Here is a 25435-nt window from a genome sequence, read left to right on the forward strand (position 1 = left end):
TCGGACCGACCTGTGAAGGAGGAGAGGCAGACTTTGATGAGCGGTTGGCAGCAGGAGCAGCTGAGGAGCGGTCTGCAGCAACAAGACGCCATCTGACCCAGGAGTCGGCAGCTCCCGGAGATCAATGCCATCCCATCAGTTTCCCTCAGCCACTTTAATAACAACTCCCTCTCTTCCTTTCTGTTGCACAAGCTCTGCTTCCTTTCCTATTTTTGTAGTCCCTTTTCCTTCCTCACTACCACTACTGGTAAGAATTAGTGGATCTACTGTCCCCCCTGTAAGGCTTCTCTCTTCTTCTTCCCTATCTGTCTGGAACTCTCTCTCTCTCTCTGTAATATTTCTTTACCTCGCTGTCTTCATCTCCACCCTCCCACCAGTGCCTCTCTCTCTGCTCAGTACTGCCCAGACAGTCAGTCGATGCACAAAGCACTCTTTGCAATTGGTATGTGTGTGGGGGGCAGGCCTCAGTGAGAGTTTCCCCACATTTCATCTGTGTGTGTGTGTGTGTGTGTGTAAAATAAAATATGCACAGAATGTTTTTTTGTTGTTGTCGTTGTTGTTGTGTGTGTTGCTGGGATAATGCAACGGTAAGGCAATGCGTCAAGGTTGCAAGGTCGAAGCAAAGTGGAGGTGAGATTTGTCTGGTGGCCCTGACTCTGGATCAGACATCAACTATTAAGGAGGATGTGTCTGTTCAGACGTGTGATGTAAACATGCGCTGTAATGTTTTGTAAAGTGAGCAACAGACAGACCTTGTATGACCCGTAATGGGCTGAAAAGGAAAGCGTCTGTAATAAAAGAATGGATTTATTTAGGGTGGGAAAACTTTTTAGCCATAATTTCAATATACTTCTTTTTGTGACAGTTCTCATTTCCAAACTACAGTAAATGTCAAACATTAAAGTGTAATAATTCACCTGGTACATTAATACTGACTATGGACTACTGTAATTTTTTGTATTTATTTTCATTGTTTTCTCATCACATACTGTGTATATTCAGATGATTTTTATTGGTAATTGTGTTATGTTTCTTCCTGGTGGATTATATTTGCACTACAGTACATACGTTTACTTGAACAGCTTTTTTTTTTTTTTACAAATCTTTGTGACAAAAGCTTTTGGTACAGCACTGAACCCAAAACGATTTTCTCTAAGGAACCAATATGTTGTCTTACAATAACATAGTGTATAGTAATGTGTTGTACCATGTCATATTGTATAGTATTTGCACCATATCGTAACAAATCATATTGTACCGTATCATGTTTTATAATATCAAATTGTATAATATTCATCTAATATAGAGTTCTTGCTTGAACTTTTATTACAACCTGCAGTAATTAACTGCCAAGTCAACATTTATTTAAAGCTGCAGATGTGCTTATGCTGATGTTCTTGACTCAACAAAGATAACGTGAAGAAGTCCTGAAACCAATATTCCCAAAATGTTTTCTAACAAGTTACATTATAATTTACACAAAACTTCCGCCTGTTTACTCCTAATGTTTCAGCAGCCTAATATTGTCGCTACCTAGTCTTAAAGAAAATGTTCAAAGTTTAGCCAGAAAAGCTAACAGTAGACAAGAGGTCACATAAGTAGCAAACCCAAACACACGACTGAGAGATGAACAACATCCCATTTACCGGTAGTCTAAACTTGTTTTATTAAACCTGTGGTTGGAAATGGAATCTACTATGAAAAACAGACACAGGGAATTGTCTGGTGTGACGTCACGAGTGTATGGCCGCACTGACCGGAGCTTCGCTTCAACTTGATCTTTTTTGTTCCTGGTGTTTTTGTTTTAACCCTTTTTTTTGCGCCTACACTGCACACCCACGCTACCGGTATGACCGCGACACACTTGTGGAGTTTTCTGTGTCTCTGCCTTGCCATCGTGCCATCATGGTTCAGTCCTTCCAATCTCGGGCTCCGGCCTGTCATGGGGGCTGTCTCCATGATCCTCCATCTACCTGCATGGACCGAACTCTACGGTCCCATTTGGTTCCACAGGGAAACCGTGGATGTTCTCCGTCTGCCGGACCCGGTTCTGGAGGGCAGTTGGGAAGGGCAGCTGCTGAGGTCGTTATTATCATCAAGCTGCTAGCAGGACCTGCTAACACTGCTAACAAGACCACGCTAACAGAACAGAACCACGCTGCTGTAAGAACCTCAATGCTAACCGAACCACACTATAAATGTATTTCTTTTTCACTTTTGGCGCCTTGTTTTTTGTATTTTTTCTGCATGCTTTGGTATTTCTTGCAGTTTTTTTTTTTTTTGTTTGTTTTTTGGCGAGTTGAGACGTTCTTCTCGTCCTCAGCATTTCATTGCATTGTTGACCTTGTGTTGATTTGCATACGACAAATAAACCAAACCTGAACCTGAAAAGATGTAAAAAGTTAGCATTTTATTAAAGCATGCCTGCCTTGCTTGGATTAGAATCTATCTTGTCTTTTATTTCCGTTTACAGTAATATGTTTGTTTATTTGTTGTGTGTCAAGGGCCACACAGGAGATTCATCCATCCATCATCTTTACCCGCTTCTTCCATTTTGGGTCACGGGGTCACTGATGCCCAGATCCAGCAGTCACTGTGCGAGAGACGGGGGACGTCCTGGACAGGTCTCCAGTTCATCACAGGGACACAAACAACCATTCACTCTATCCCTCACACCCAGAGACAATTTAGAGTTACCAATCAGTCTAACATGCATGTTTTTGGTCTATGGGAGGAAACCAGAGTATCTGGAGAAAACTCACACATGCACGGAGAGAACATGCAAACTCCACTCTGAATGGACCCCTGGACAACCAGGACAACCTGCTTGCTGAGAGGCAACAGCTCTACCGACTGTGCCACGGTGCTGCCCACACAAGAGATTATCACTTCTAAATTCAGATTTAAATACTTTTATTGATTTAATTGTTTTCCATAATGTGCTGTGAGATGGCATAGTTTTTTTTAAGAATAAATAAGTTGTATTTAAACTAACAGAACAACTCCTTTTCAAACAACTGTAATCACAGACATGTGAGTCAATGTAACGTTATTAGCAACCTATTTTCAAACAATGGGCACATCTTTATTGCCTTTCTATTAAATAATTCACCTTTTTTTTTTTAACCAGGCATATTCCAATGAAATCACAGAACTCTTTTGCAAGATAAGTCTGGGCCTGAATGCAGCCTAACATGCATGTTTTTGAACTGCAGGAGGAAACCAGGAGAAAATCCACTTAAGCACGAGGAGAACATGCAAACTCCACACAGAAAGACCCCAGGGCTAACCCTGGCATTAAACCCAAGACCTTCTTGCTGAGGCAACTGAGTTAACCACTATGCTGGCCATAAATAAATACAAAGTAGGCCTCTAAACATACACAGTAATGCTGGTAAAATAAACTAGTACTCTGAGTAAAGATTTGTTCAGACTGATCAGAAATGTCACACTATTGCACAATAAAACAACTGAATATTTAACATCAAGCTTTAATCATTTCTATATAAAAAATGAAAACTTTAGATGAGAAAGTTGAAGACAATTTGTGATTTTTGTTCTTATGACTTTAAAATTCCAACTTGAGGAAGTGGTTTGTACACATTTCATGACATGCCTGCTGAAATATAAACTCTCACATGTGTTGTGCTCATAGTTTTGCTACAGATTCAAGGCTTCACAGCAGGTCTCACAGCACTGCACAATTAAGGAGGAAATCACTTGTAGGAAAATAATGCACATCTATACAGTGTGACAGTGCTTGATAAAACATTTAATGAACTGTAGGCCTACATCAGGGGTGTCCGAAGTGCGGCCCAGGGGCCATTTGTGGCCCTTGGAGTGATTTTGTGTGGCCCACAACTGCAGTTCAAGGATGCATAATTTTGGCCCATAGGCTTGAGATTGATGTAGACCCTTTGCAAATTTAATGATGATTTTTTTTTTTAATAAAATTTTTAGGTTTAACAGCAAAACAGATTAAAAAAAAAAATCTAAAAATGAGCAATATTAAGTTTAATACAATCTTTTGGCAATAAGTCCATAAAATAATAATTTTTTTTTTTTTTAATTCAAAAAAGAAATGAATAAAACATTATTGTTTATGAAGATTTTAATGTTTCGGTTAGTAAATGTTGTCCTTTCTCCAAAATATTGCTTACAATGAGTAACAAAAATAATATGTATTCTTTTTATGACATTTATTTATTTAATTCACATTTTTGTGGCTTGTGACTCATTCATTCATTCAACCTTTATTTATACAGGTTAATCCCATTGAGCCTCTGGGACTCATTTACAAGAGATCTTCAAGGTTTTGGCCCACATGTGAATACGCTTGGACACCCCATGGCTTATATAAATGTGTTTTTTATTAAGTAGACTTTTCTCAGCTGCGACTGCATGTAACTTCCAGTCTTTGAAAACAAATGTATGCAGCTTGTTCCCCTTTCTGTGCCTGATCACTGCTTTGCCTCAGCATTCTGGAGGCCAAGAGCCTGATTTCCTCGTATGGGATCGGTGTCTCTGTCTTGCTTGTGTATCGTATGAGTGGTCTTGGTTGAGCCTGTGCGTGTGGATCAAGTGAGCCAGAAAGCTGTAAACAGGCCGGAGGCGTGTCTGGGCACATCCTGACCCCCTTTGCCCTGCTTGTTTGTCTTAGTGAAGCAAATGTCTAATCTAATGAACGTGTCAAGGCTGAAGCGTGGGATCACATGCACAGAATGTTGTATGCATAGGGGTCAGAGTCTTTTTTAAAACACTCAAAGACCAACTTTAAAACAATTGGGTTTGTTCTCTGCTGATGCTAATTTAGTCACAACATCCCGTTTACACTCGAACAGCTGTGGATCAAACAAGTGCCTCTGGGCACCTAGTATCTGAACACTTCCTCTACCAAAAAGACGTGGCAAACCTTTTTTTTTTTAACTAAGGCTCTATTTTCATGCGAATGATCTCTGGAAATGCGTTTTTTTCTATGTTGATTGTGGCAAATCGATTTCCATGGCTATTGCTGCGCATGTTGGATCTAATGTATAGTTTCCATGACGGGTCACTTGTTGGCAGTGTGATTTTTGGCATACAGTGAGATGTGCATGTGCTCAGACAGTTCAGTCTTGAGCACAAAGACAGTCACATCCAAACTGGTAAACCACCAACCTTCATTTGGACTGAGGATTAGGTTGGTCTGCTCCTAAATGTTGAAAATGGTGAGGGCACAAACAGCACTTTTACTATCCACCATTATTACCATCATTCATCTTCTCGTGTAAGCACAGAAAACATTGACTGTAGCCACCATGCGCATGTGATGTCACACCAATATAAGGCTTTTCCAGAAACCTCCACTCTGAGACCTGGATTTAAAAAGCTTCAGTTTCAGAGAAAACAATCATTGTTGTCATGTATGCAAATGGCTGAAACACAGTAAACATGTTATGGTTTCACTCATAAATGGTGTTGTGTAAACTGGACCTAAGATCTACTTATGTTGACGAATGACAGAGTTATAGCTGTTTTGGTCGAACCTTGAAGGAACGTTATGTGTGGTCTCCTCTAGTGGCTATAGTTCAAAAAAATTCAACTGGTGTCTAGTCAGGAGTGATTTTCTTAGTGTCACTAAGATGTTTGAAGACTCGTTCTTTCCAATGAGTTGCTGCTGTGGGTTCTGCCTCAAAGCTCTGACAGTGACTTTCAGCTACGGCCACATCAACCAGTATCATTAAAACCTAAAGTCATTTCTGTGTTGGATAAGGTCCGTTGGCTGTGGTGGATGTTCTTGTATTGAACTGACTCAAACACTGTAAAATCCAATAGCTATCCTAACGTACATTCATTAGTTAACTTTACTAGGTTATCAACAGCTTTGTTCATATGACTTGTATTTGAAAACGCAAAATTAATTCATTCAACCTTTATTTATACAGGTTAATCCCATTGAGCCTCGGGGGCTCATTTACAAGAGAGACCTGATTTTAATAAGAGCGATGACAACAGTGGACAACAACGACAACAATAGACAATCATAAAAGAGGCATACAAATTTTTTTGTTTTTTTTTGTTTTTTAGAAATCCAAACAAAATAGCCATCAAAAGGACTTAAGGACCAAAATACTTAATGTTTAGAGTGAGCATTACTTTATTTAGAGTTAAGCTCGTTAGCATTAATAAGTAGCTAATGCCACTAATCGTTTTATTAATCATTATTATAGTAATTTTCATTCTAAATTACTAAGCAACTAGTTAAGTAGTTGATAATTTGTTATTCCAGAGCCATAGTCACACAATCCAATCTCCACTGTCAGAAAAGTTGTGACTGTGTATGGTTTATTGTATATTCAGTTTGGGTAATGACAAAAACGGTTTGTAAGACAGAGGAAAAATTAACTTTTTATTCGTAGTAAGAAAGAAACGTGGTAAGCTACGCTCCAAAAGCCTCAATTACAGTGATGACCTTGAAAACCCCACCTCTGCAGGCCAAGAGTGGCGCTATAGTGGGCCACTTCTGGCCTGTGGACCACCAGTTGATGATTACCGTGTTTTTCTCACTGTAAGTCGCAATTTCAAGGAACAGGTCTGTCTTCATACATAAGGCGCATTAAGTGAAACGAAACAGTCAGCTAAGTCAAACTTTATTCAACTCATTCACAATAACTACATAACATCAGTTTGAGGTCAGTAAGCACAATCAGAATTAATACATAAAGTGCACCAGATTATAAGGTTGTTGATTTTTGAGAAAATTAAAGGATTTTAAGTGCAGCTTATAGTCTGAAAAATACGGTAACACCTTCTTGTCTCCACATAGTCTTCCGTGCAGCTATGGTACTTTTGGCTCCATGACAACAAATAACCAACATCTTAATGGGGAACATGTGGTGTCAGATGTGGTTGTTTGAGGTATTTGTGTCTGTGTATTTGTGGCCATAATCTGAGGGTTCTTTATGTGGAAGGAGAGAAAGCAAAGGGAGAAACATGAGTCTGGAGCTACAGTCTTCTAAGTTTAGACTAGACCCCTGATAGGTCGCGCACGTGCTAGTGTGTTTGAGATAGAGCGCCCTGCAGGGAGATTCCCACACAGCTGCACAGCAAGGTCTGGTACTCTGAAACAAACATTATAATTCATACTGGGTGGGTTTTTTTTTTTTTTTTTTCAGAGTAATATATTTTCTCTGAAGGATCTGATCACTTTTCATTTATCAGAACTAGAGTGGAGACCTTTGAGGTATTGTAATAAACTGCTCCATATGGACTTTGGATCTATTTGCTCACATAAACAAACCAACAGTAAAATAAAAAGAAAAGAGGCAAATTAAACAAGGTGACAATCATTACCCTTACAAAGATTGACTCCCTATTAAAGTCACTGTGGATAACTTTATGGTTATTTTGCAAAGTACAAAGTACAGCCGTGTTTACTCCAAAAAAAAGAGTCCGTTTTGCACACAACCACATTTTAAAACGAACGAAAAAGAAATAATAATTCTTACCTCTGTGTTGCTGCCAGCCCCTCCATTCAATACATTCCTTCTGTGCTTCTTTTAAATCTCTCTCGTAGTTTCACCACAAAGTGGGTAAACTGGAAGTCATTCCAACTTCTGACTCTGTTGTTGTTCACCACTGTCAAAAGTGCAGAAATTAAATTTAAAAAAAGAAGAATGTGTAAGTGAGTAAAGAGAGAGCTGTTCTCTGTGTATGTGTGTTTGGGCTTGGAAGCTTTCAAAGGCAGCATGTCACTGACTGAGGCTTTTAGAATCTAACTCCTCCCTTCATTTTTCGTTGAAAGGATGGCACAGCCTACTTTCTCTCCTGCAAAAACACACACATACACACACATCCCTCTGTCTAAATCTGGAAACATTTGAGCCAACAGGACAGAAGCAGTAGAAAACCCACATCATAAAACATGTTTTGTAGCAGATTGCGTGCTCTGTCCTTTTGATGAGACAGAAAAACTTACAGTGCGTTTCCATATTCTGCGACACCAGTTGCACCAGCTTGACTCACCCCGAGAAATGACAGCGGATTACAGCCACAAACGCTCAGCTGCTTTGCTGTCGAATTCCCAGAATGGAATGCAGTTACACAAACCTGAATCACAAGATACACTCACCTCCTGGTAATGTACTCAGATTACAGGAAATGTGGCGAAATGATAGTTGGAATAAAAAGCAGGGAGACTAAATAGCTGCTGCCTCGTTGTCATTCACTTACTGAACTTGTAATTTTTATATATGAATGTTTCTGTACAGTGCCCTGAGATGACCTCTGTTGTGACTTGGCGCTATAGCAATAAACTGAATTGAGTCACTTTCATATCTGAGTGAGCGGATGCTAAATGTTATACAGCATCCTGAGCACTGACACGATGTTTGAAACTTTGCCAAACTCTATTTGGATTCAATTATGTCTGTCTGTTAGCAAAATTTCTATGGAGTTACTGGATGGATTTTAATGAAACTTCCATAAAGTAATATATGGTTGTTCATCTACAACGGAATGACTGTTGGAGTGTAGTATGGGTTGGGTTAGTTAATTGACATTAGCGAACACAAAATGTCTATGACAGTTGGTTTTACAGATATCAAGCTAAACTTTGATGTGGAAGTAGCTGAGAGTCATCCACAACTCATGCTCTGAGTATATCTCGCGATATTGCGTGAAACAGTGCTAATTGGTATTTTCATTTTGGGCGGCTGTGGCTGAGTGGTTAGAGCAGTCGTCCTCCAGTGCAAGAGTTGGGGGTTCGAATCCACCAGCAGTCGCATGCCCAAGTGTCCCTGGGCAAGGCATTGAACCCCTCATAGCCTCCGATGTGTGTCCCATCATTGTATGAATGTGATAAAGCACTGATTAATCTCTTTAGAATTATTTATTCAATTAGCTTTGTATAGATCTAGTAGAGTGCTGTATGAATGGGTAAATGAGGACACAGATTTTTGTGTAAAGTGATTTGAGTGTCTTGATAAGATAGAAAGGAGCTATATAAGTACAGTCCATTTACCATTCATGGTTTGACCAAAACAGCTACAACACCATCACTGTCCACAAAATATGATCATAGTTTAAGAAAGACAGGCACTATGTGAATGCTAGGCTTTTACTTTTTTCAGACTGCTTGGTTAAATATAAACTCTGGAGGGGTTTGTGTTTTTCCCAGCGTTCCACACCAAAGTCACCCTGAATATTTGCCCTGCAGTCCACATGTGATCAGAATTGGCTATGCAAGGCTGCAGGACACGCACCATTTACCATACCCTGTTTGAAAATGTGTGTGTGTGTGGGTGTGTGTGTGTGGTACAATACAATGTTGCATTGTGGGGACAATTTTCCAAAACATCCAACATTATGAGGACCAACTGCTCCTTGTAGGGACGGGGTTAGGTTTAGGACTAAGTTGTGAATTGCGGATGGGTTAAGGTTAAGGTTATGCATTTATTGGTAATGGTTAGGTTTAGAGTAAGGGTCAGGGTTAGGCTATAGAAATGAATGGAGGTCAATGCAAAGTCCCCACAAAGTAAGTTTACAAGAACGTGTGTGTGGGTGTAAGATAGAAATAATGGAGATAGATGAAGTGTGGGTGTTTTAAATAGTTAGAAATTACAGATAGGAAAGGGTGTGGATTTCAGTGTTGCATTTCAGGGAGCAGTGGGGGTTGTTTTGTGTGAGCTTTTCCCTTGTGGATGAACGAGAGATGCAGACTATGAGCACGCTGTCGATCAGTTCCACTGATAGTGGACGCGTGGCCTCCGTGTGAGTGACAAACAAAAGTCACATTGGCTCAGACAGAAACACAATGATTAGGCTAAAACAATGGAGCAATACATTCGGGAACGCAACAAAAACGTGATCATATCTCTGTCAGGAGTTCAGCATCTTCCACAAAACATCATTTGTGCTGATTGTGGCTGTTTCATGCAACTTGGCACACTTGCAGAGACAACAGGGAGACACTGAACATGGTGAGCAGGATTATTCCAGTAAGGACACGGAACAATATTGACTATGGCGCGCCGGAGCCTTTGAGAACAGTGACAAAACTGTTTTGTCATGATGTCCTCCTGCCCTCTTGCCTCCAGTGAACAGGAAGGACAGCTTCCTGTTTTTCTACCCCAACAGTTGAGTAGACAAAAAGCACAATATGGAGTTGACACAACTGGCACATGCTGGCCAGAGGAGCACCTTGAGTAACACCGATGTGAATGGTTCATATCGGTAAATCATCAATAAATACCATATTTTCTGGCGTATAAGTTCCGGAGTATAAGTGGCATCAGTCAAAAAAAGGCATCATGAAGAGGTAAAAAAACACATATAAGTCGCATTTATTATCCGTCACCGCTGACCCCAGGTGGACGTGGGCTGGTGTTGTGCCAAAAATCTATTGGTGGCCACGGGAGCGCTCACAAGATCTTGGAAATTTAATAAGATTAACACTTAAAAACAATTAATTGTTTTTGACATTATAGCAACGGTGTGTCTCAGTTTAACTTTTCCTTAATAAATGCACTTTAATGGTCAACATTTGGCGGTGGGGTGCGGTGGGAGTAGCAGTACAGGAACAACATATACGCCCACTGGTAGTGGCCAAAAGCCTAGAGGGTACGCACGCATCTCTAGCGGCTGCAGATGGTAACGTTTACTCTAGTTCATGTCAGTATGAATGAACATTTAAAGTGTCACTCAAAATTGTGTTATGAATATGGAAAAAACGGTGTAAGTCGCAGGACTGGCAATTCTATGAAAAAACTGTGACTTATATGCCATAAAGTATGGTAGTATTCTTCCCAGGGGTGCATTTCATTAATTCCCTTTCATACCAAAACTTTTGACTAAAAGCATCTTATGTAGGAAAAAAAAATACAGCCATTTTTGTTAAATATTAAAACTAATATGCATCATTTTATGCAATATTGCAGTATCCCATGTGATCCCACATGATCTGTTAAGTGTTATGAATGACTCCCAGCTCCTACCACATCAAAGTTTTGCTTAGCATCTATAAAAGTCAATAAGTTACAGCCAATTGTGTGGTGGCTCAGGGCGATCAGCTGTGACGACCATCTTGAATTAGATTGATTCCAAAGGTTCACAAGTAGATGTATAACCCAAGTTACTATTTTAAAATTTAATTAAAGTCCATTCGGGGATTTGTGAGATGTTTTAAGTGCAGTCAAGCAAACACACAGACACTGACAAAAACATCTCTCTGTCGCCTCTGGTGGCAGGTTATAACAATCACAAGCACTGATCAGAGTCCATCAATCAAGAATGCTTTTTCTGCACTGCTTTTACCTTTGATTCACAATTTGAGCAAAAGTGTCAGGTTCATGACACTTTAGTTAATTTTATGTAAAAAGCAGCAACACGTTTTGTGACAACCCCCTAAAGAGAAAAGGACAAGAGGTGAACATCTTGACCACCTCCTGCCGTTCAGACCTAAAGAGGTAAGAGTGTTCAGGGCAGCAGAGAGGGAACAAGGCTCCGCTCACATCCTGCCATTGTCCAGCTTTCTAAAATCTTCAGAAGCAGGGCTTCCTCAGTTCACTCAGACAGGACAGTCAGGTAACCTGCTGAAAACAAACTGCATGCTTAGATAAGGGGTAGTTAGGACATTTTTTTAAGGTGAACTTCAATAGAAAGGTTGAGCAAGGCATCTGCCACAGGTAAGATATTGTTCACAGTTTTCAAGTATGCAGTAATATTTGTTGCATTATTACACATATCTACAGGAAATAAATGTTAAATGGAGTGTACTTATATAGCACCTTTCTATCTTATCAAGACACTCAAAGCTCTTTACAACACGATCTGTGCCTCATTTAGTCATTCATACAGCACTCTACTAGATCTATACACAAGCTATTCTGAATCTGTAGAGACTAATCAGTGCTTTGGTCACATTCATACATGGGACACACATCGGAGGGGTTCAGTGTCTTGCTCAGGGACACTTCAACATGTGACTGCTGGTGGAATTGAACCCCCTCCTCTCCCATTGGAGGACAACTGCTCTAACTACCCAGCCACAGCTGCCCCAAGTACCCCAGGCTTAATCAGAAGGGTTACAGGTAAACATAGATTTCTTTGTAAATAAGCAATGCAATAGAAAACTAAAAGCAGTGTAAAGGTTTATAAGGTTTTCATAAATTCATTTAAAAAAAGATCATGTTTGGATGAAGGTTTAAAATAAGGAATATAGATCTTCAATCTGTGCTCAGCACAGTTTAATAAAATGTCGGTTCCTACAGCTCACCACACTAAAGCCATGGTTGTAGAAATATTCAACACAGTGTGAACGATGCCTGTGTGTTGGAGTTCGCCCCGGTGAATGAGAGGGTGGCCTCCCTCCGCCTACGTGTGGGGGGACGGGTTCTGACTGTCGTTTGTGCTTGGCAGTTCAGATTATCCATCCTTTTTGGAGTCCTTGGAGGAGGTACTGGAACGTGCACCTCCTGGAGACTCCCTTGTTCTGCTGGGGGACTTCAATGCTCACGTGGGCAATGACAGTGAGACCTGGAGGGGTGTGGTTGGGAGGAACGGCCCCCCTGATCTGAAGCCGTGTGGTGTTCTGTTTTTGGACTTCTGTACTCGTCATGGATTGTCAATAATGAACACCATGTTCAAGCATAAGGGTGTCCATATGTGCTCTTGGCACCAGGACACCCTAAGCCGCAGTTCGATGATCGACTTTGTCATCGTCTAATCTGATCTGCGGTCACATGTCTTGGATACTTGGGTGAAGAGAGGGGCGGAGCTGTCCATTGATCATTACCTGGTGGTGAGTTGGCTCCGATGGTGGGGGAGGATGCCGGTCAGACCTGGCAGACCCAAATGTGCTGTGAGGGTTTGCTGGGAACATCTGGCAGAGTCTCCTGTGAGACGGAATTTTAACTCCCACCTCCGGGAGAACTTTGAACATGTTCTGGGGGAGGTAGGGGACATTGAGTCCAAGTGGGCCATGTTCCGTGCCTCTATTGTCGAGGCGGCTTACCGGAGCTGCGGCCGCAAGGTTGTCGGTGCCTGTCATGGCGGCAACCCTCGAACCCAGTGGTGGACACCGTCGGTGAGGGATGCTGTCAGGCTGAAGAAGGAGTCCTATCAGGCCTTTTTGGCCTGTGGGACCCCGGAAGCAGCTGATGGGTACCGGCAGTCCAAGTGACATGCGGCTCGGGTGATCGCTGAGGCAAAAACTCGGGCATGGGAGGAGTTTGGAGAGGCCATGGAGAATTACTTCCGTACGGCTTCGAGGCAATTCTGGTCCACCATCTGGTGTCTCGGGGGGGAAAGCGGTATGCCACCAACACTGTTTATAGTGGGAGTGGTGCGCTACTGACCTTAACTCGGGATGTTGTGGGTCAGTAGGCAGAATACATTGAAGACCTCTTCAATCCCACTGGCACGTCTTCCACTGAGAAAGCGGAGCCTGGGGACACTGGGTCAGGCTCTTCAATCTCTGGTGCTGAGGTCACCAAGGTGGTTAAAAAGCTCCTTGGTGGCAGGGCCCCAGGGGTGGATGAGATTTGCCCGGAGTTCCTTAAGGCTCTGCATAATGTAGGGTTGTGTTGGCTTACGCGACTCTGCAATATTGCGTGGACATCGGGGGAAGTTCCCCTGGATTGGCAGACTGGGAGGTGGTCCCCCTATTCAAAAAGGAGTGTGTTCCAACTACAGGGGGATCACGCTCTTAAGCCTCCCTGGTAAGGTCTATTCGGGGGTTCTGGAGAGGAGGGTCCGTCGGATAGTCGAACCTCAAATTCAGGAGGAGCAGTGCGGTTTTCGTCCTGGTCGTGGAACACTGGACCAGCTCTACACTCTCAGCAGGTCCTGGAGGGTATGTGGGAGTTTGCCCAACCGGTCTACATGTGCTTTATGGACTTGGAGAAGGCGTTCGACCGCATCCTTCGGAGAACCCTGTTGGGGGTACTCTGGGAGTATGGGGTATCGGGCACTTTGATATGGGCTGTTAGGTCCCTGTATGACCGGTGTCAGAGCCTGGTCCGCATTGCCGGCAGTAAGTCGGGCTTGTTCCCAGTGAGAGTTGGACTCCGCCAAGGTTGCCCTTTGTCACCAATTCTGTTCATAACTTTTATGGACAGAATTTCTATGCGCAGCCAAGGTGTTGAGGGGATCCATTTTGGTGGCCTTAGGATTGCTTCTCTGCTTTTTGCAGATGATGTAGTCCTATTGGCTTCATCAGCTCGTGATCAACAGCCTTCGATGGAGCAGTTCGCAGCCGAGTGCGACGCGGCCGGGATGAGGATCAGTTCCTCCAAATCCGAGGCCATGGTCTTGATCCGGAAAAGGGTAGAGTTCCCTCTCCAGGTCAGGGAGGAGGTCCTGCCCCAAGTGGAGGAGTTCAAGTATCTTGGGGTCTTGTTCACGAATGAGGGAAAAATGGAGCGTGAGATCGATAAGCGGATAGGTGCATCGTCTGCAGTGAAGCGGGTGCTGTACTGGTCGGTCATGGTGAAGAGAGAGCTGAGTCAAAAAGCGAAGCTCTCAATTTACCGATCAATCTACGTTCCCACTCTCATCTATGGTCATGAGCTTTGGGTTGTGACCGAAAGAACGAGATCTCGGATACAAGCGGCTGAAATGTTTTTCTCCGCAGGGTGTCTGGGCTCTCCCTTAGAGATAGGGTGAGAAGCTTGATCATCCGGGAAGGACTCAGAGTAGAGCCGCTGCTTCTTCACGTCGAGAGGAGCCATTTGAGGTGGCTCGGGCATCTGTTTAGGATTCCTCCTGGACGCCTCCCTGGTGAGGTGTTCTGGACATGTCCCACCGGGAGGAGGCCCAGAGGAAGACCCAGGACACGCTGGAGGGACTATGTTTCTCGGCTGGCCTGGGAATGCCTCGGCATTCCCCCGGAGGAGCTGGACCAAGTGGCTGGGGAGAGGGAAGTCTGGGCCTCCCTACTTAGGCTGCTACCCCCGCGACCCAACCCCGGATAAGCGGAAGAAAATGGATGGATGGATGGATGGAGTGTGAACGATACCAACAGGCCAAATGATGCAGACATGGGATGCCCTTCCATGAAGAGATTCTGGTTTGGGATTTTTCTTACGTTATCTAATGAAACTATATATATTGCTCCTAATGCCTCAACTGCAGCTATTCTCTCCTGCTAAAAAGGCCTTCATATCAACCTCAGCTGGCCTGGAAGCTAATACTGCTGAAATAAAAGCCTGCAACTCCACCTACACTTAAAAGATGGATTAAAGAGGTCTTTTATTTTGGTAAGCTGAACAAAATCAGGCTGACTTTGTCCCAAAAGGCTGTATCTTTTTCATAAAAAAAAAAAAAACATATACTCCCTTGTTATCCATTGTTAAAGGCACAGATTGTTTGATCATATTGAACTGAACACAAGGACGTGTCTCGACATGCGTGTATATTTGCATACATCGAATGTGCAGAAAGGCGTAGCCTATGTGTATTTATAAATCTTTTATTTCTAATATTATTTATTTTCTTGTATTTTTTCATTTATCTATTTATTTTTCTTCTGCCCGAGTTGGAGTGCTAGGTTGTAAACCGTGGATTTAAAATGTTTTTTTGTTTTTTTTTAACAGAGCATTGAAATTGTTTGAGAATTAAGTTGCTTTAACAAGACATTAGCCTACTTTGGTCTTGGCCTTGATTGGACTAGCTCTTTAGTCACCAAACAAATAAGGATTAAATAGTTTTCTCCAAACCGATGTTATTTTAAAAACTGTGTACAACCGGTAAAATAGTAGTTAATCAAAAATGGACGTTAACCTTTATTTTACAGCCCTCACCACAAATAAAAATAAAATAAACTACAATTCTACAGACTGCATGATATCAGGGTTGCACTTTACTAAATCAAAGTAGTCTAAACTTCATGTGGTTTATGTAACTGGACCATGTTGGTTCTGCAAAGTTTGACAGACACAAATGGTGCAAGAAGAACTTTGCGCCAGCCTGTCAGTAAAATATCTCATTAACCACTGAACACAATTGAACAAAAATAAATAACCAATGGTTGTTCATCTACAACTTAATTTTGAAGACGTTCAAATCAAGATGGCCACCTGACATTAGAAAACACAAAAACAGATATAAATGTCCATGTCACTGATATTGTGTAAAATCAGGTGTAGTTGAGAGTCATCTACACTCCATGTGGTCCTCATTTTGCAAGCTCTTTGTTAGAGTCAATCTTGTCTGTCTGTTAGCAAAATATCTCGTTAACCACTGCAAAAAAAATGAATCTTTTAGAAATTAATTTTCATAAGTAAATCTACAACTGATTAATTCTGGGAGTCAAGACAGCTGCACAGCAAATCGATATTAGCCGACACAAAAATGGCTATACTTCAGTGAATTGTACAATGAGCTAAAATTTGCTGTGGTTGTAGCTGAAAGCTATTAACAACGCATACTCTGAGCATGACATCTTGTGTTGTCACGTTAGTGCCCATAATATTTTCACTATTTGACCTAATCTGTCGTTTCTTACAATCAGATTATCTCAGTTTTTAAGGAATCCCAGACCTTGTAAAAGTTTTCAGTGCTTTTTGTGTGAAGTTTTCATTTAAAGGGGAGTGTTGTGCTCTTTGCTCATGAGACCTCAGCTGGCTGCACCATTCATTTAGTTTAGTCTGATTTTATTTGTCATTCATAAGCAAAAACACAGCAAGGATTATCATGCGCTCAAAGTTAGGCATATTTTAGTTGTTATGCATGACAGATCAGATTCCTTTTTTATTTATTTACTTATTTAATTTTTATTTTTACAGTACAGTACATCTAATCTAAGCCACTCAGCAGGTGTTAAAGCTTCAACAATCCAATTAACTAATTTGCTTACGTCTATTTTCCAGAAGAGGGCGGTGTCAGAACAGTTTTAGCATCAAGCCCAGCCCAGTGTCATCAATAATATTCAGACGGTTATAGAAACATTCTCCAGTCTGTTTTAAATATTTTTTTCTATTTTTTTATTTTCTCAAATGTGTGTCTGTAACTTTACTGACATGTGGGATTCAAAAATGACTCTGCTGAAAATCAAATGACTTTTAATAAAAGTAATTTAAATGACTTCAGAGACTTATTCAGATGTCTTCCAGACCCTCACCTGGTCCCAAACCGGGTCAAGACCCGAGACTTTGGAACATTCAGCTCTTCTTACGCTGAGCTGCAGATTATTGTCTCCCAGAGCGTTTACAGGAGCTCAGAGTGACGTCGAACAAACGGAGCGACGTCAAGTCAACGTCAAAGAGGAGAGGAAACCGGAAACAGCTTGGATGGATTTCACAATAAAAATTTAACAAATAAACAAAAAGAATTAATAAAAATAAAACAAAGATAGAAAATTGATGTCTGTGTATGTTTATGGATCAAATAATAATTTAACTAAAACTAAACTGCATATGCTGCAATATTAAGTCAAATGAAGCTAAACTACAGATTGGGGGAAAAAAATAAAAATAAACCAAACAAGTTTAATAGTCATTCAAAGTTCATGCTCAATAATCCCCGAAAAGTTAAGTCAGGCCCTCTGGACATTTATTTGTTTGTTTGTTGTTTTGTTGAATTGTTTCATACTTCATCATTTTTGTTGTTGTTGAAACATTTTTGTCCTTCATCCAAATAATGTCATCTGTCCAAGGAGACACAACAAATTCTGTCCCATAAGTGGCTTACTCACATGTGGGCCAACCAGTTTGATGGTTGACCCACCACTCACTCCATCCCACTGTAATGTGAGTAATCGCATTACATATTATTTTTCATCTTTAAATCACTTCTTGGTCTGCTGCCTTCATACATCTCCTCCTACATGTCACTGTGTGAGTGCAGCTACATCGTGCGCTCTCAGGACATTATTACCTGCAGTGTCCCCTCAGTGCAGACTGAACTAGGCAAAAGTGCCTTCTCCTACTCCGCTCCTGTTTCCTGGAATATCTTGCAAAAAGATCTGAAGCTTTCAACCTTGACCTCTCTAAGTGACTTTAAACATCTGTTAAGTTCCTGGCAAGAACCAATGCATGTTCCTGTTTTTACACCGCCTTTTAACATAGCTGTTGTTTTGGGGGTTTTTTTGTTTCATTTTTTTAATGCCATTTTCTTTCATGTGTTCTTCTCAGTTTGTATGTTTTCTTTTATGATTGTCTACTGTTGTCCTTGTTGTCCACTGTTGTCATCACTCTTTTAAAATCATGTCTCTCTTGTAAATGAGTCCCTGAGGCTCAGTGGTATTAACCTGTATAAATAAAGATTGAATGAATGGTTGGCCCACTGAGAGTTTGTTGTGGCTCCTTGGACTGATGAAGTCCTTAGGATGAAGGATGAAACCTTTCAACAACAACAACAACAACAACAACAACAACAACAACAAAAAGAAGAAGAAGAAGAAAAAGAAACCATTGACTTAAATTGTAGATTAAATAGTTAACGCACATTATGAAACAGAAAAATGTAGCCTATATAGGCTATTTAAAATCTTATTTGGTTCAACATGATGATTAGACTGGGTATTTACTCACTTGTGTTTTGTATTCTTGGACAGTACAGGAAAAGTTCATAGATTTCGTTTTTCGCTTGGTTTTATTTTGAAAGCATGAAGCTCGCGCTGTTTCCGGTGTCTGTGCTGACAGCGGCGCGCGCGATAGAGGCGCGCGGGGACCCGCCAGGAGCTCGCGACGGCTGAGCTGAGAGCGGATCTTCAGCCGGGAGCGAAAATACTGAAGGTGGGATGAGAGTGAGCAGCGTCGTTTCATTGTCACCGGGAAGACAACAACAACAACAACAAGGACAACAAAACCACGTTCACAAGGGAACCGCAGCCTAATTTGGATACACCAGGAATTATCCTTTTTATTTATTATTATTATTTTTTAGTCTCTTTTATTAAAATTTTTCTATCCTTTCCATCTTCACATGATTTTGACTGGACCTGACTGGTTCTTGGCGACAGCAGGGGACATTATTCTGAAGGTGTTTACAGGATATCCATTTTTAATGAACACAGGCTGAAGATCTGAAGGAGCTTTGTTTTGGATCAGAACACGTTGGGCATCATGAGTTCCAGTGGTGAGTCTCTTACTGCGCGCCTCAGCTGGGACACGAGCCAATGAAAAAACAGAGCCGTCAGAATCCTCTATAGTTTTTCTCATAATGTGTCACACTTTGTTTGTTTTAAATTAATTTGAGCACATAGTGCATTTGTTAAGTGCCACTTAAAACCACGTGTTTATGTAATAAAGACACTACTGAAGCTCCAGAGGTGAAAGAGGTTTAGTGAGGATAACAGGGCTAAAAATACACAAAGGTCAAAGTTCACTCAAAGAATAGCTTTTTTTTTTTTAAAATATCAGTGCTTTAAAACTTAATTTCCATAACCGTCGGCTCTGCCCCTCACACTTTCAACTGTTGCCTCCTTATAAAAGCTCACCTGTCAGGGTTGGGGGGGTGGAGGTCCCTGACGTGACTGCTGCTGGACTCATGGAGTGGAGTGATGCAGCCTGTAAGTGTCACAGCCTGAGGGGCTGCTGTCATCCTTACCCCAGGATGGCCCTGGGGAACATCTATGCTAAGCTGACCTTGTATCAGCTGACCCTGATCCTCCGTCTGCTGAATCAGGGCTCCTCTCTTCATGGCTGAGAAACTGTGAGCATGCCTCCCCACGTTGTGTGTGTTTACAAGTCGTCACAGGTGGGTGTACAGGTCAGGATTTCATTAATACAATTGTGGGAATTGCCCCACTCGTTCCTTTGCTTTTAGTGCAGCTGGTAAAAGTGGCGAAGGTGCTTGAAGGACTGATGTTGTCAGGCACTTCCTGTCCGCCCTCCGGTGTGACTGCATCATTCATAACATGCTCTATCACTGTGTGGCACGACATTATTCATCCTGTAGTTGAAACTCAGCCGAGCTTTGCCTGAGTACCAGGCCGGGTGTTGCCGCTTGTCACTTCTGGAGCAAATGAGAGTCATTCTTTTGTTCCAGCTTCACGGTTGTCTTCTCTCACATGACCCAGACGTGGGAGAGTCACATTCAACCAACATGTGGACAGCTGCCACAGCTTCTTGTGTTGTGTACACATGTGCACACAAGCACATCTGCAGTCATTGAGGAAAAAAATAGTTAAGTGATGACTTGGATTTTACATATCGGTTGTAAAACAAATCACATTCTCTTTCTCAGGTTCGAAAAAAAACTATACATGTAGACACAAGTGAACAAAAACAGATTTTTCTCCAGGTACTCCGGTTTCCTCCCACAGACCAAAAACAGCCATTTTAGACTGATTGGTAACTCTAAATTGTCTCTAGGTGTGAGTGAGAGAGTGAATGGTTGTTTGTCTCATTTGTCTCTATGTGTCCCTGTGATGGACTGGAGACCTGTCCAGAATGTACCCCATCTCTCACACAGCGGTTCCTGGATATGGGTACCAGTGACCCCTGTGACCCCAAAAGGAAGAAGTGGGTATGTAAAGATGATGGATGGATGGATGGATGGATGGATGGAGGGAGAGAGGGAGGGAGGGAGGGAGGAATGGATGGATGGATGGATGGATGGATGGGCGGCTGTGGCTGAGTGGTTAGAGCAGTCGTCCTCAAATGCAAGAGTTGGAGGTTTGAATCCACCAGCAGCAACATGTCGAAGTGTCCCTGGGCAAGACACTGAACCCCTCATAGCCTCCGATGTGTGTCCCATCAGTGTATGAATGTGATAAAGCTCTGATTAATCTCTTTAGAATTATTTGTTCAATTAGCTTTGCATAGATCTAGTAGAGTGCTGTATGAATGGGTAAATGAGGACACAGATTGTAGTGTAAAGTGCTTTGAGTATCTTGAAATAAGATAGAAAGGTGCTGTATAAGTACAGTCCATTTACCATATGGATGGATGGATGGATGAATGGATGGATGGATGGATGGATGGAAAAGCTGTGTTTAAAAAGCCAAGCTTAATCAATGAGTCAACACTGGGTGAACCCCGTTTAGCAGCAAAAACTTGACATACTCTTATTTTTTTCTAAGTCTTTATCAGTCTCACATTATTGTGGAGGAATGAATCCTTTGGTCTACACAAGTTATTGTCGACTCAATGACAGCAAGATGTCCAGGTCGTTTGAGTAAAACAAGTCCCTGTCTTCTCCCCTTTATTGCTGTGCTGACAGTAAATGGACTGTACTTATATAGCACCTTTTTATCTTATAAAGATACTCAAAGTGCTTTACACTCTGTGTCCTCATTTACCCATTCATACAGCACTCTACTAGATCTATACAAAGCTAATTGAACAAATCATTCTAAATATACTAATCTGTGCTTTATCACATTCATACACTGATGGGACACACATCGGAGGCAATGAGGGGTTCAGTGTCTTGCCCAGGGTCAATTCGGCATGTGACTGCTGGTGGATTTGAACCCCCAACTCTTGCATTGGAGGACGACTGCTCTAACCACTCAGCCACGAGTATGAGGTGCCTCATAGCTGATATTTTAGCCAAACATCTCTACTTTAGTATCTTTTCTGTATAAAGTATATTTTCAAGACGCTTTATGGTTCATTCACATACAACTTTACACATCTAAATAGTAAAATAGAATAAAAAATACTAATAAAAAATTCTGAACTATTCATACTTCTTCAGTCTTCTTCTAATTGCATCGTTGTGAACTTTAACCTTTAATGTGTTAACTGAAGCCTTTAGAGATGTAGCTCACTGTGCTGAGTTTGGTGGATTGATTGGTCTCTTTCCACTTGTGAATACCATTTCTCCATTTACAATAGTATACTCCAAATTGTTCAGAAAGGACCTGTAACTCTTACCTGGTTGATGAGCAGCAACAGTTGCTTCTCTAATGCCATTGTTGATGTATTTCCTTCTTGAACAAAGTCCATGCTCAATAATCCAAGTATACATATATGTATATGTCATGTCATCTGGACAGTTTCTTTTTTTATGCTGAAACGTTTTGCCTTCGATCCGTCAAGGAAACACACAACAAAACTGATTCTTCCCCCAACAGCTTACTCCAAAGTGGAACAAACCAGTTTTGTTGGTGCTAAGATGGTCTCTTTGGCACGCCCCCTCCTCCATTGCCGGCCCTCTTCCTTGTTGACAGTTGTGTCAAACTAGTTGAAAACAACAAAGTCCATGCTCAATAATCCAGGTATACAATCCAACATATTTCCTTCTTGGCATTGTGTTAACACACCTGTATGCCCCAGAGCACCAAAGTGACAGAAGTCCTGCTTTCATCAACGTGTTCACACCAATAACAACCAGTTAAGGCTTTTGGATATCAAGCTGAAAAAAAAAAACCACCTCTTCTCTTGCATGCCAGTCAAACATATGTTCCTGTCTGCCTTCGGTGCTTCCAAGGTTTAGACATGACCAGGTCTGTTAGGGTGCTTTATGTGCATTCTTTACCACCATTCTGAGTGTGATACCCCAAAGGCCATGGACACAATGGTAGCAATTACACACAACCCAAGTGTCGAGCTTCAGCTTCTGGGCACTTTGTCACTTACGGTCAGCAGGTTTTCAGTTTATCTGGTCTGACACTGTTAACTGTGCAGCCTGCAAACAAGGGAGGACTCTGGAACCCTGAGAGCCATAGTTCTACACAATTAGATATTAATTAGTTATTATCAATAGTAATTGTTGTAATAGATTCTGAGATCTTTATTTGCGACAGGGCATGTACAGTTTGTATATTTCAGGGGAGTGCTATAAGACTGATCGATATACAGATCATTGAGTTGGGGGAGCTGGAGGGTTTCTGCAGCGCCATACATCACAGGCAGCACTGACACGTCTCGTCTTCTCTCTGTGTTTGCACTGCGACGCAAAAGTCCTGGCTCTCAGACAAAAACATAACCAGAGACTTTTAGTGCAACAGGTTGGGACTTTATATGTTCTTATACGATTTTTATTCCACAGACGTCCCACATTATAAAGCCGTCCCCACATGATAGCTAAAGCTCTGTTTTGTAACAAACATTTTAACAAGCTACAAGAGTTAGCACAGTGACATAAACAGCTGATTGTATGACTCAAAGTCAGGTCAACAGAGTCTACAGCTGAGCCAGACTGCATGAAGAACTTTTAATGATGTACACCAGTCACTTTTCATTGAAATTCTTCTTTGCAAAAATATTGAAAAAGTGCTAACAAAGACTGGTGTGTTCTTTGGTTTTTGCTTTGAATCGACTGACTGTTTTTAAATTACGAAAATACACACACGACAGAGTGCATCAGCTTATTGTGTGAGCTTTTCAAACAGACCAGATACACTCGTTCTGTTGGCAACGTCATCGTGCCGTGATCTTCAGTTCTCACTGGAGTGGTTCACAACCGAGTGTGAAGCAGCTGGGGAAAATCAGCACCTCCATATCTGTGGCCATGATCCTCAACATGGTCCTAAACTGGAAAAGGGTGGACTGCTCTCTTCATGTCGAGGGTGAGGTTCTGCCTCAAGTGGATGAGTTCAAGCATCTTTGGGTTTTGTTCAGGAGTGAGGGAAGAATGCAGTGTGAGATTGACAGACCGGCGCAGCGTCTGCAGTGTTGCAGACTCTGTGCCTGTCTGTTGTGATGAAGAGGGAGTTGAGATGTAAGGGAAAGCTCTCTGTTTACTGGTTGCTCTATGTTCCTACCCTCACCTATGGTCACAAGCTCTGGGTAGTGACTGAAAGAATGAGATCGCGGATACAGACAGTTGAAGTGAGTTTCCTCTGCAGGGTAGCTGGACTCTCCCTTAGAGATAGGGTGAGAAATTCAGTTATCCAGAAGAGACTCAGAGTAGAACCGCTGCTCCTCCACATCGAGAGGAGCCAGTTGAGGTGATTTGGGCATCTGGTATAAGGATGCTTCCTGGGTGCCTTCCTAGGGAGGGGCTTTGGGCATGTCCAACTGGGAGGAGACCTCAGGAAAGACTGAGACACGCTGGAGAGACAATATGCCTCAGATGGCATGGGAACACATTGGAATCCTCCCAGAAGAGCTGGAAGAGGTGGCTGTGGAAAGAGATGTCTGGGCCACCCTGCTCAAGCTGCTGCCCCCATGATCTGATTTCAGAATAAGCGCAAGATAATGGATGGATGGATGGACAGATACTATCGCAGCTCATATTTGTATTCCACTTGGTGTTTTTTGAGCAAAGCTCAGTATGAAGTACTTTGTAAAAGCACACACCAAGTGGACTGATAACTTTAGTCTTGCTTCTTGTTGCCACAACATTTACTTACATTTATTGGGTTGTTCGTATCAGGATATGAGGAAGCAATGTTAAACTACGCTAACTAAAATTTGGCATTCCTCTGACAGATTTTAACACAGGCTTATCAATAAGTTGACACAATCCACTAAAGCAACAACACAAGTCCTTTTAAGATAGAATATATTTTGAAATACAGTTTGATTTTACAATATTAACAGTTTTCATAAAATTCCTTCCAGAAACACTGACCTCTTCAATAACTTTCTGTCTAATGTTGTCATATAATAAAGCAATCAGTTAAGTGCAGTCAAATGGGCAATGCTGCAACAGCAAATATGTATATTTGTGACTGCTAATTAGCAATATTGCATTATTACCACTCTAAGAGTTTGCTTCATGTAACCTCTGATTAACTTAATAAACCTCTGGTTGGTCCCAAAGCTAGTCCAGAAGATTTACCATGGATTTCCCTTGTTGCCCATGGAGCAGCCCATTTGCTTCCCGGGTGCTTTCCATGGCTGCCCACTGCTCCGCCTGGTGGTGGATGGGTTAAAAGCAGAAAGCCAATTTTGCCATTGTATGGGAACATACAATGATGACAGTACATAACACATTATTATTATTATTATTATTTTTCTTGTAATTTTTCACTCAGTGTAACATAGGTTTATAGGATGCAGACTACACAATAGCCACTGTCAATCCTTTCAAATTCAGAGGTATAGCTATTTTTAAGGTTATTATATAGGGATATTTTATTCCTAAATAAATCTAATTCAAGGACACAAAAACAGCTTGTGTTGACTACACCATACCTGTTGAGCCATACATCCATCTTCTTTACCTGCATCTCCTTTCTGGATCACAAGGAGCTGGTATGTATCTCCAGCAGTCACTGTGGGGGACACCCTGGGACAGGCCGCAAGTCCATCACAGGGACACAAAGAGACAAATGACACAACCGTTCACACTCTTATTCACACCATTGTTGAGTTACCACTCAACCATGCTTTTGGTCTGTCGATGGAAACTTGAGTACCTAAGACCCACACATGAACGAGGAGAGCATTCAAGCTCCACACAGAAAGACCAGGAGGCAACCTGCTGTGAGGCAACATCTATAACCACTCCAAAAAAGTTCAATCTGGTCCTCTGGACATTAAAAAAAAAACAAAAACAAAACAAAGCAAAAAAAAATCTAGAAACGTTTCGTCTCTCATCCAAGAGACTTCCTCAT

The 25435-nt window shown here is 41.7% G+C and overlaps 2 protein-coding genes across 2 annotated transcripts in view; one reads left to right on the forward strand and one right to left on the reverse strand.

Moving 5' to 3' along the window:
• sh3tc2 (SH3 domain and tetratricopeptide repeats 2) overlaps positions 1 to 131 on the reverse strand; it is a 28530-nt gene extending 28399 nt beyond the window's left edge. The window contains exon 1 of the mRNA XM_037675967.1: positions 11 to 131. Coding sequence (XP_037531895.1) covers positions 11 to 131 — 121 coding nt within the window. The remainder of the gene's footprint in view (positions 1 to 10) is intronic.
• Positions 132 to 18633: 18502 nt separating this feature from the next.
• Positions 18634 to 25435, forward strand: part of ablim3 (actin binding LIM protein family, member 3) — a 75121-nt gene continuing 68319 nt past the window's right edge. The window contains exon 1 of the mRNA XM_037675385.1: positions 18634 to 19056. Coding sequence (XP_037531313.1) covers positions 19044 to 19056 — 13 coding nt within the window. The 5' untranslated portion in view covers positions 18634 to 19043. The remainder of the gene's footprint in view (positions 19057 to 25435) is intronic.

Source organism: Nematolebias whitei, chromosome 4 (genome assembly GCF_014905685.2).
Source record: "Nematolebias whitei isolate Nwh7 chromosome 4, NemWhi1, whole genome shotgun sequence".
NCBI classification, from domain to species: Eukaryota; Metazoa; Chordata; class Actinopteri; order Cyprinodontiformes; family Rivulidae; genus Nematolebias; species Nematolebias whitei.